The following is an 11,979-nucleotide window of genomic DNA, read 5'->3' as shown; positions in this document are numbered from 1 at the left end:
GTGCAGTGAAAAATATTGTCATGCAATGAATTATTATATTATCCTAATTGCTTAATAAGCAGTTTTGGCAAAGGAAGCTTAAAACCATGTAATTTTATTTAAAACAGAACTGCACTGACAATTGCATATTAAAACATCAACTTCAAACTATCTGAAATTTTTATTTTGTGCAGTATATTATGTTGTATTATTCCTGACAGTGACCTGGGCTGCACATAAATATCCATGTACAGTTGGATTTCCATCAGTGGAAGAAAAACTCCCTCCTTCCTGCTGCAGTCTGAAATGCAGCTCCTGAGAGGTGAAAGACCCCCTGGAATAGCCTGGGTGTGGAGAGAGTCAGAGATCCCAAAGTTCAGTTACCAGTGGCCAAGGATGTGGATGGGGGGGGGGTTTCCCTCAGGTTCAAACCCCCGCATTCATGTCTGAAGCTGCACCACCCCCCACCCCCCGTTTGTGGGTTTTAAAAACATTTTTTGTTTTGTTTTTAGCCTGAAGGGGGCGCATTGTTTAGGCTAGCAGCACCAAACTTTCAGAGATTGTTTGGGGGACTCTTCTGATGAGACTACCCAGGTTTGGTATGGTTTGGTTCAGGGGGTCCAAAGTTATGGACTCCCAAAGGGGGTGAGCCCATCCGCCATTGTTTCCAATGGGAGCTAATAAAAGATGGGGGCTACACCTTTGAGGGTCCATAACTTTGGACACCTTAAACCAAACTTCACCAAACCTGGGAGGTATCATCAGGAGAGTCTCTTACTGATACCACCCAGGTTTTGTGAAGTTTGGTCCAGGGGGTCCAAAGCTATGGACTCCCAAAGGGGGTGCCCCCATCCTCCATTGTTCCAGTGGGAGCTAATAGAAGATGGGGGCTACACCTTTGAGGGTCCATAACTTTGGACACCCTGAACCAAACTTCACCAAATCTGGGTGGCATCATTAGCAGAGTCTCCTAAAGATACCCTGAAAGTTTGGTGCTTCTAGCTTAACAATTGCACCCTGACAGCAGGCACCCCCCAAATTTCCCCAGATTCTCCTTTTAAATCCACCCCCTTCAGCATGGATTTAAAGGGAGAATCTGAGGTCCTTAGTTTAGAAGATGACGACGAGTTTGGATTTATATCCCCCCTTTCTCTCCTGTAGGAGAGGAGCTTACAATCTCCTTGCCCTTCCCCCCTCACAACAAACACCCTGTGAGGTGGGTGGGGCTGAGAGAGCTCCGAAAAGCTGTGACTAGCCCAAGGTCACCCAGCTGGCATGTGTTGGAGTGCACAGGCTTATCTGAATTCCCCAGATAAGCCTCCACAGCTCAAGCTGCAGAGCAGGGAATCAAACCTGGTTCCTCCACATTAGAATGCACTTGGTCTTAACCACTACGCCACATTGAAAATGATGCTGTTTCAAGGTGGGGGATAATCCACCCCAAAACAGCATCACTTTCAGAGTTGTTTAACTGGGGACCCCAGATTCTCCCTTTAAGGTGGATTTAAAAGGAGAATTTGGGCTCTCTAGTTTAAACACCTTTGAAAGTGATGCTGTTTGGGGGTGGATTCCAGCATCACAGCGGCTGCCTGGGGGGGTGGGGGCGGCAGCTGCGCAAAACTCAGATTTTGCACCGGGCTCCATTTTCCCTCTATGCCCAGAGGGGAGGGCAGAAGGAACTGCTGGCTGTGAGCCCAGCTGGTTGAGGGGAGGGCAGGGCAGGGCAGTCTGTCGTCCCTGGCCTCGGAGAGCTGCTTTTATAAGTGCTAGGCCGGGGGCGAGGCTTGGGGAGGCATGGCCATGCCCTAAGGGCGGGTGGGGGTGTGGCCCCGCCCCCAACCCCCCATAAAAAACCTATACCTACATCCCTGCCAGTGGCTATTAGATTATGATACCAAACACTAGAATAATAAACAGCATTTGGAATCTTTTACTGTTGATAAGAAACAATTCAGTAAAATTCTCAAGCTATAAGCACACACTAGAAATGTGCAAAGCTACCATTCTGAATTATGTCTTGACTTTCATGTGTAGGTAGCTGTTCTGTGACTTTTGACTTTCAATATCATCTCCTGGGAAAGATGTATGTGAAAGTGGATAAATACAGGGCTCAGCAGATCATGTTTTACCCTTTCCCTTCGCTGACCAGCAGCAAATAAGCAAAACATTGTAAACACCCCACCTGGACCTCCAAAAATCCAGAACAAAGCGGCTTAATTCTACAATTACTAACTTTCTGACAGACCCCACATTTTTAAGGATTTGAAAAGAATCATATACCTAAACATCTAAAAACACAAACCACTGTTTCATTCTGCATTTTTTATTCTATTAAAAAATTTCCATGTAAACAATTTGTACATTAGTCAAAATTTCCCTTTAGTGTCATAATATATATTTATATAATTTACAAAACTGCTAGGAATGCTGGAGGTTGTACGTAATTTTACATTCTTATCTGATCCTCCAATAAATTTAATATACAGCAACTAGAAAATAAAATAACACATACGGAATGTTATCAAGTAGTACATAGTAAAATTGTCAATTACCATAGTAATTGAAAATCCCTGATCTTTGAATCTGTAGTAGCCAAAACACTTTAAGGTTATTCCAGAACTTCTGCGATTTCTGTGTTGTCAACAATAAGTGTATGAATAATTCCTTCCCTTCTCTTTCCACTACTAACTGCTTTAATGCAACAATCATGGTTGCCAATACTGAAATGGGTTTCTGTTCCATCTTCTACAAATTCACCCTGGAATAAAAAAAAGAGAGGGCAAACACTGAAACCTTTCAATTACTGAAATACTACTTTTGCTAAAGCATATGCTAGTGCTGAAAGTAGTCACAATCCACTGGAAACCGAAGGCTATTATTCCACTAAAATTGCTCAATTTCCCTCTTTTGGGGTATTTTACTTATGTCAACTATCTCAGTATTTTAGTTGGTAGGAAGGTGAGAATACCAAGGAATGTACTATTACTGATAATTTTGTTCATTTTGACTATTCATTTTTTCCCACCCTGAAAATTACATACCGCTGTTTCCATTTTTTTACCATTGCACCAGATGTCCATGGTGTCTTTCTCTGTAAAAATAAGTAGAAATAAGATATCACTATAGGACTATAAAATGGCTAGTTCTAATATTATTAGGTTTAAGTATCAGTATAGGTTTGTTCAGATGACAGCTCCTCTTTTGCAACTTATGTTTTATTCAGTTTTGCTTTCTTGTATATTTACTATGCATATGCGAGTTCTTCATTCAGATTTTGTTCTTTCATCAAGCTGTTGTGCATTATTTACATACTCAGGCAGTCCAATTCGAGCAGGAGGCAGAATGATTGTAGGAGTCAGCACAGCCCTGCACCAACATGGGTGCCCACTCTGCTGCCGAAAGGGGGAGATATGTGAGGGTGTGCTGTGCATTTCTGTGGCACCTGACCCCAGAAGCCACCGGCATTCCTCAGTCCCGCTGGTGCGGAAAGATGAACCAGCATGGCTAGAGGCGTTCCAGGCGATGGAACCAACCTTAGTTGGTTTCCACTGCCTTCCCAGCTCCTGCACACCAATGCAGCTGGCCTAGGACCTATGCCACATTTTTTGTGGCATACATCCATGATCACCTATAAGGGATTTTAGCCAGTCAGTGTTTTCCTGGGGGGGGGGGGGGGGGGGCTTTTTGCACTGTGGAGAAAACGTTTGAAGTCAGCAGGGTGGCACTACAGTGGTGCCATTCCTGTCTCCCTGAGAGGTCGAGATTGGGCTGTAAGATTTCCAACAGAGGGCAACATTATACAGAGGGAAAGTACGGCAAAGCGACCCAAAGTCTCCTTAGGACTAAGAAATTGGCAGAAGTGACATGATGCCAGAGTGAAATGTGCTTTCCTAATAAAAGGACATTAACAGTTACTACAGAGGTGTTTATGGTGACTGGGATAAAAATCAACCACCCAAAAAGATGAGGACGGGTGAATTGAGACATTTATCCTAACATAAAGGACAACAAGCAAAATCAGTACTGTTCACAAGAGATATTACTTTTCATGCAACTAATCCCTGCCCAGAAGTGGGATCTTTATGTACTTTTGTGATATATCTTCTAGGTAGAAACCACAGAAAAATATTCTGCTCTGCACACAACCTACCGAAGGGTTAGTTCTATTTCCCAGGCTACTGTCACATGGGAAAAAAGAGCTCTCTGTAAATCCACAAGCTTTCTTTCATAATCCATTTTTCATCCATAGCTGTTACGTTTCTGTTTTGATAATATGATCCCATGAGCTTCTATGTGAGCACAGCTTACAGATTTAAATCTAAGGATCAATATACCATCTTCACCACTACCTATCCATAATCTAATTTGTTGGCGGAAGTTTGCAGAGGATGAGAGGCTGCAAAATACAGACATTTTTCTTCTACTAGAATTTTGCAGGGTGATGCGTGAAAAAAATACAGAGTAACGGCAATTGCACTATATGGTCTAGTGAAATCCTTAGAGCAAGTTACTTGTTGCAATTAATACAGTAAAGATAGCTGCTAATAAATTACTCAGACTCTACCTTTTCATTCAAAGTGCCTGCAAGCAAATGATCATGTTACTATAAAACATACACTACACAGTTTAAAATATACCTCTAACAGCACTGTAGCTAGATGATAGCAAATCAGCTACCAGATCAATCTACTAAATTATATAAAGCACTACAAAATTATTATTGGTAAGAATACCCCACACTAATTCTGGAAGTTGTTCTGGGCCAAGTGAAAGTGGTTTTGAGGGTATTTTTCCAAATTATGGAATCCAATTATCTATTTGTTTACTTATCTGTAGCTCAGCTTGCCAAGTTTTGAATCTTGCCAAGAGCCAAGGCAGATCAGTATTCTTTCGAGAGTATCATAGCATAACTGAATAAAAATATAAAGAAACAATCAAGGGACATACGAGATAGTGTAGGAAAATCACCTACCCAACACAATCCTACAGTCATTCCCATCCAGGGCTAACACCCAAGTGTTTGTGGTCTTCGACCTGTTCTCCATGTACTTCTTAAGGCTCTTTCCATTGATTTCCAAGGTATATTCATAAGCAAAGCCACTGACTGCATCAATGTTAATTGTAGCTTTGTTATTGGCTTCCCCAACAGTAAATGTCTCTTTTCCTACCAGTTTGAACATCCATTCTTTTCTTACTATTTCCTGGTGAAAAAATGGGCAGAATCATGTTAGTATAATGTTACCACAAGAATGAGAGTAATCTTAATCTCTATTTATTTATTCAGTCAAAGTACTATACATCCTACTTAGCTGCCAACAATGAAATTAGTTTAGCTTGATCTGGTTTTCCATAAAATTGAGATAAAATAGTCCTGAGGAGTCTTTCATGTTCTGGCACCTATCTGAGTCACGAAATTATCACATTCATTAACTTCATACATCCCCTAAAAACTGTCCTTCCTCATAAGAACAAGCCTGCTGGATCAGACCAGAGTCCATCTAGTCCAGCACTCTGCTACTTGCAGTGGCCCAACAGGTGCCTGTGGAGCTCACATGCAGGATGTGAAAACAATGGCCTTCTGCTGCTGCTCCTGAGCACCTGGTGTGGTAAGATCCCAGGGCAGTTTACAGCTAAGAACTGATAACATGATAAACAATAAAATGCATAAAATTACCATAAAATTCCAATAATGCCATAGCACTCTGAAATTTGAGGTTAAATCAATCAAACCAATATTCCTCATCCAGTCTGTTTGTTAGTTGTGTCGGGGGAAGGTAAAGGGAGGGAAAGGGTCAGGGAAGCCAGTAGAATGCAAAGCCATTGCAGTCCTTAACAGTTCTGTCTTACAAGCCCTGCAGAATTGCAGCATGAGGTAGGTCATCTATCAGCCAGGGCCTCATATCCATTATTTATCTGAAAGAAACACTAGTTTGTTCCTCCCAAGAGTGCTGGCAAGAACAACAGGTGATGGTCTTAAATTCACATACAGGTTACAGTTATGTGTAGCAAAAAAAAATCTGTGTATAATCTTTCTTTAGAAGTGTCATCTTCCTTTCAGGTAAATAAGGTATACAATTCCTTTTCATGCTTTCATTTTAAATACTGGATGCAAAACACAAAATAAAATATTCTGAGCAAGTGAATAAGGAAAGTGATTGAAATGTTTGGATTTATGCTGCAGTCTATGAATAACTATACTTTCAAACAAAGTATATGCATACTCTTCTGTGAGTATGCATCTTTCTCCTCTGAGAAGAGGGTGAAAGTTGTATATTATTGGAGAATAAGCAGCTGTCATTTAATTTGTCCAGAAGAATATATGTCATGGTTGAAGATCCAAAGAATGGATATGGTAGAGATACACAAGCAGATAGAATTTTGCATTCACTTTTCATTGAAAAGTCCCCTTTCTCACAGAACTCCATTCAGTTTAAGAAGCAGTGAGAACCTTTGCAGCAATACAGTGAAAAGTAAAACTTTGAAGGTGCAGGTCACAGTATTTTCTTTAAGGGCCAAAATACACATGGGCCAATTACTCACAAGGTGTTTGCTGCGTGGTGGAGGTGAATGTTTGCCACAGAAAGATTTCTTGTACGGACATATTTCCTCTTCCCCTGCTTTCACTTTCCACTCTCTTTGCATCAAGCGAATCCACTAATTGCACAACTTGAATTTTGCTTTGCTGCCAGAGTGGGGCCGATTTGCCAGTGGGCAAGCTTTGCCTCGGATCTTTTCCCTCCACCCACAGTCAACCTGCCTAGTCCCACTCCCTCACTCTGCTTTGCATGCTTTCCCCTCACCTTCTTCCCAGTTGGCAACTCCTTCTCGTCCTGTCATATCATTTCTATTGCCCATGGCCCCCCTGCTCTTGCAGATCTTTTCATTAAAAAATAAATTTAAATAACCATATTGATTGATAAATTGATAATCACTAAAAATGAAAAAAATAATACTAGTCAATCAGTCCAAACGCTGATTTGCCTGTGCATTTGATCAACAAACTGGGATGTCTCCAGCCTCATAGTTTTATAGACAATCAATTATTCCAGACCACACCAGGAAAAGCCCATCAGTCTTGACAGTTGCATTTACAGCATATCAGGAGATGAGCAATCGTGAACCTGGGGTATTTAGCAAATGAAATTTACATTGTCCTTTTGCGGTTTTGCGATTTGCATGCCATCATTACTCCCCCCTGGCTTCACACCATGAAAGACATTTAGTGTTCAGCCAAAGTGTACAGATGCCATATTCAAGGCTTTTCTTTAATAGTTCACCTTTTTATACCACTATTTTGATAACACAATCAAAAAATTAAAGATTAAAAATTAACGCATGCATGCGCAAAACAGAACCCGCAAAAACATTCCCCCTGGACGCAAGCAAAAAAACAGCCAATGGGTAATGCCTGCCCCACTACAAACAGGGTGGTGAGTAATAATGGTGAACATGCCCCCAAACAAAGACTCTCCTGCCAATTCTCTCTGAAGTTGCAGGAATCTTGCTGTGTTTAATCGGCAAGGTACTCTTTAATGGGTTGGGTCCAGATTTCCCAAAATGTGTTTATTCCTTTTGCAGTTACATGTGCACATAGTACTGCATATGCAGCTCCAAAGAGGGACAAAAAACTCCCATAGGGCCATTCTGGCTCAAGAAAATGGCATGTGGATAAGGCAGGAGCAGTAAGTCAGTTTCAGGTAGCTGGCTCAAAGTTGACTCAGCCTTCTGCCCTTCCAAGGTTGATCAAATGAGTACCCAGCTTGCTGGGGGTAAAGTGAAGAGGGCCGGGGAAGGCAATGGCAAACCACCCCATAAATACAGTCTGACTAGGAAATATTGTGATGTAACCTCACCTGTGGACAGTAATGACCTGGTGCTTGCACAGGGGACTGCCTTTACCTCTTAATCACAGTGCTACCTTAAGGAGGTCTTCTCAGAATCCAACTTGAGTCTATTCAATGAGCTTACTCCAGGAAAAAAAATTCAGGATTACAGTTGATTTATTACCTAGTCTCAGTATCAGATTTACTGAAATCTTAGAATCTCCGTGACATTTCCTTACCTAACCTGACTCTACCAATGTTAAAAAATATCAAAGCTACATGCATTTTATACAACAGTCCTACCTTTCCGTCTACATACACAACACGTTTGCCAGATGTGGTCCCATGTTCAAATTCAATCTTGTGAACACCGTCACTTAAAGCAACTTCCCAGACAGCCACCAGATCGGCCATGGTGTCCTGGCAATTGTAGTGAGATCTGCAGTAACATAATATGCATGTATGTATTACAAAACCTTAGCCCACAATCCAGACACTCTTTCAGGCACATGAAAGCGTTTCCAAATATACAATGGAATTCACTCCCTCCCTCCACTGCTCTTTGTCCCACATTTGAGGTTATCTCTGAAATGTCTCCAAGTTTTGATATCATTTTGTAGGCGTGGAATCCCCCCCCCCCATTAAGAGGACACTTAAAGTTTTACACACAGGATTCCCTATGCTGCCCAACAGATCAAAACTTAACCCTAATTTTGATTAGATTGTTTTTAACAAAGTCTTTCAAGTAGCCTTACTATATAACTCAGGAGTGAGCAACAATTACTCTAGCATCAGCTCATCCTTGCTGTTTGGATGCAGCCATAATTTAATATATCTAATAAGGAACACTGATGCAACTTGCTGTCTGCACAGCTATAGAGCAGCTGCAAGGCACAGGCTAAAATTTATATATAAATGGGTTCAGACCCCTTTTTAAAGTGTTTTGGGGAAGAAGTTTCCACAGAACTCGGCCCGTAAACGCTTCTGACCCATTATATTTGCCTGAACCTGGGTTAAATGCAAGTCGCTAAATTTGCAACTTTCCCCCTTTAACCCGGGTTTCAAATGCTTCCTGCTTGCCTGCGTGAACTATGGCAAACAGGATGTGTTCTGTACCCACCCTCTTCTGTCCATCATCCTGGGCAGCCACCATTAGAGTGGAATCTCTAACAGGCAACCCCCATGTTGCGTCGGTAGGTGGGTGATGGGAGATTCTTGGGGGGTGGATTCTTGGCTGCACTGTTCACACAGGAAACACAGAGCAAACCGTTCTGCCTCCTGACGCCAAGATCCCAGTGATCCTGGCTGGCCCCTGAACCCACCGTGAAAACAGCATCACAGGCAACATGGGTTCATGTAACCTATTTCAGTTGCCATTGCAGAATCAGCCTGAGTTCTCCCAGAGCATCTCCTCCTGACTGCAACTTGGTGGCAGAGTGTCACGTTCCCCAGGCACATCTTCACATAATTACTGTTTTCTACACCTTTTCCAGCTGGTTATAAGCAGGACACTGTGCAGGACCTATAATGCTGTGCACCTGCAGTCTGCCTCACACCTGCTCCTGGAAACACTCTTCCTTCCCATTGACGCTGGGCTGACAGGTGAGCACTTCACCTCCTGCCTATAGGACCTGCACATTCTCCTCCTATGCTGCTCGAGCGATGAGAAAGGTGAGCAGACTGGCCTCTGGCTTTTCGCATTTGGTTCACAGCTCAGGGGCTGAGAGGTCACTGCATTTGTTCCTGGCTGTGAAATTAAAAGGGACTGCTTCAGCCTGTAACACTCCTACCGCTGGCTGTGGACAGGAGCCAGGGCTGCCAGATGATTCTTCATGAGAAGAGTCATGAATGACTGCTGGACTCAGCTGGTCCATGACAAGGGGCAGAAGGTATGCTGAGCTGTACCACAGAAATGACTTAGAGAAGCATTTGGGGCATTTGAGCCACATTTGGGTAAGAAGGTGGGGATTCTACCCAGTGGACTCATTCAAAGAACAAACACACATAAAGAATAGTAGTACATTTCTAGAACTCTAGGCTCTTCCACCACAGTTCTGACACGAACTCATTTCAGAAACAGAAACAAAAGGCATCTTCAAGTACATTTTGGAACAAGGGATTTTTAATAGCAGTTTTGCACAATGGCTCTTCTTTATCGCTGATTAAAATTTAAAAATTAGAACAAACTGACCATACTCACTGCTGTGGTTGAAAAAAGTCACCTTTTTACACATAAACATCCTTACAGAGAGACTCACAGCTCCCTAAAGAAAATAAGGAGTCCAGCTGTACCTTAAAAACTAATAACATTTATTCCAGCATACTTTTTTGCTAGTCAGAGCTCCCTTCAAATGCATTGGAATTATCATTATACTGAGTACACACAAGGCTTGCAGAGGATAAAGAGCCACTATCTACTTTCCAAAACAAACAGTGTGCCATATCTTTTTATTAGAACTCCACCAAGTGTACAAGTTTTGAGTTTTACAGAGCTCTTCATCAAGCTGGATATTTAACAAGAGGAGGAGATGATGCAGTATTAATCACACTTTGTGTGTCATTTTGAAATTCTGCTTTGGGCCAGTGTGGCTACTCTAAGACTTTTGACTACTTTGTATTCTTGAGTTAATTTTGCAAGATGCAACATCGTTGAAACATGTACAATTAAAATTTTGATTCTATGGTGTGTACCCAAAACAAAACAACCCTGTTTAATCCAAGTTAGTTACCTAACAACTTTGCATTGAGGAAACTGATCCCCACCCCCCACCCACTATGGTTGTGGTTGATGTGGGGACTCCAGGAAGAAGAATTTGGAGTCATACACTGCCTTTATCTCCTGTAAGGAGACTCAAAACAGCTTACAAACTTCTTTTCCCTTCCTCTCCCCACAACAGACACCTTGTGAAGTAGGTGAGATTGAGAGAGTTCTGAGAGGACCCAAGGTCACCTAGCAGGCTTCATGTGCAGGAGCGGGAAAACAAATCCAGTTCAACAGGATTTATTCACCCTCCTCAACGTTAAAATATTTGGCAACATGGCAGATGGGGTTGTTAATCCGTGGGATGCAATGGGAAGTGAAGTACAAATACGCGGAGCCAACAAGGCGGTCTAAGCAGGGCGCCAAAAAAGCCATCATGCAGTTAACGGTGGAAATGGGAAGAAGGGCCGAGTCAACACACCCCATGATCCCACAGCCACAAGGCACGCACGTAGGTGCTCCTCGACCATCCTGCTGTCAGAGCGCCTAACAAGTTGGCAGTCCCGCCCGGGACGGTCCCCATCCAGCCCGTTTGGGAGGGCGGAGCTGCTCAGTCAGCTCTGCCCTTCATACCTGCGGCGGCGGCGGCTCTCTCGGCGGCTGCCCCGACTCGCCGATCCCGCTCCTCCTGGTCTCCGCTCCCAAAATGGCGGCTGCGCCCGGAGGAAGGAGCGGATCGGTCTGAGCAAGCGCCCGGCGCATCCCCCTTCACCCGGCAACGCACCAGCTCGCGCCTCCCGCCCTCCCTCAGCCGACCGCGGGATCCATGGCTGCTTCGCCCGTCTTCCGTTTTTAGCGCCGCCGCTCCGCCTCCGCACATCGCTCTCCCTGCTCGATACACCCGCGCCATCCCCTCCATCCCGCTCCTGTTTCCGGAAGTTGATCTTTTACCCCTTCTTTTATCAACTGTCTCAGTTATATACTCGACTTCCAGGACATAATGCACTTGTTTAGCGAAAATAAAGCCAGCTCCCCTCCCCTGTCAGGCTCCTAAGTAAGACATCAATTTTACGCATCCTTAACGGCGAGCAAAAACAAACGGGAGCCTGACAGATTGAGAAGTTCTTGCTAGTATACTTCGGCTCCCGTTGCTGCCGTGTGGAGAGTTGCAATTTTGCAAGCCTCTTCAGAGTGACCAACGCTGGACCCTGGACTTGGCCTGTAAGAAGGAAGATTCCTCCGTGCAATTTTATTCATGTTTTGGACTGTTCCCTTTCTCAATGAGACTCCGGGCCTTGAGGGACATCACTTCCATGTTTCGTCCCACCTCCTGTTTTTGCACGCCCTCCCATGTTGTGCGTTTCCTCTAATTTTTGATGCAGAAGTTACATCTTCTACAAAGGCAATCTCTCATAACGTCTGTCTGCTTTTTCTGCCATCGACTCCTTCTACTCTCCCCCAGCTCAGCCCAGTGCA

The 11,979-nt window shown here is 43.5% G+C and overlaps 1 protein-coding gene across 5 annotated transcripts; it reads right to left on the bottom strand.

The window, feature by feature from the left end:
- Positions 1–2,286: 2,286 nt before the first annotated feature.
- On the bottom strand, positions 2,287–11,949 carry FAIM (Fas apoptotic inhibitory molecule). Of its 5 annotated transcripts, none has more exons than XM_048486895.1 (5): positions 11,831–11,949; positions 8,106–8,241; positions 4,952–5,180; positions 3,021–3,070; positions 2,287–2,737 (listed from the first exon to the last, which is right to left on the bottom strand). In XM_048486895.1, exons 2-5 carry the CDS (start codon positions 8,214–8,216, stop codon positions 2,588–2,590), a joined length of 540 nt encoding a protein of 179 aa, XP_048342852.1. In that variant the 5' UTR covers positions 8,217–8,241; positions 11,831–11,949; the 3' UTR covers positions 2,287–2,587. The 5 variants fall into 5 exon arrangements, with proteins under 5 accessions (XP_048342852.1, XP_048342848.1, XP_048342849.1 ...); XM_048486891.1 differs by lacking the exon at positions 11,831–11,949 and adding an exon at positions 11,137–11,281; XM_048486892.1 differs by lacking the exon at positions 11,831–11,949 and adding an exon at positions 11,144–11,262 and having other exon boundaries at positions 8,106–8,245.
- Between the last annotated feature and the right edge of the window lie 30 nt (positions 11,950–11,979).

This window comes from Sphaerodactylus townsendi, linkage group LG02, assembly GCF_021028975.2.
Source record: "Sphaerodactylus townsendi isolate TG3544 linkage group LG02, MPM_Stown_v2.3, whole genome shotgun sequence".
Lineage (NCBI taxonomy): Eukaryota > Metazoa > Chordata > Lepidosauria > Squamata > Sphaerodactylidae > Sphaerodactylus > Sphaerodactylus townsendi.
The sequence above is the reverse complement of the archived record's forward strand: the minus strand, read 5'-3'. Positions and strand labels throughout refer to the sequence as shown.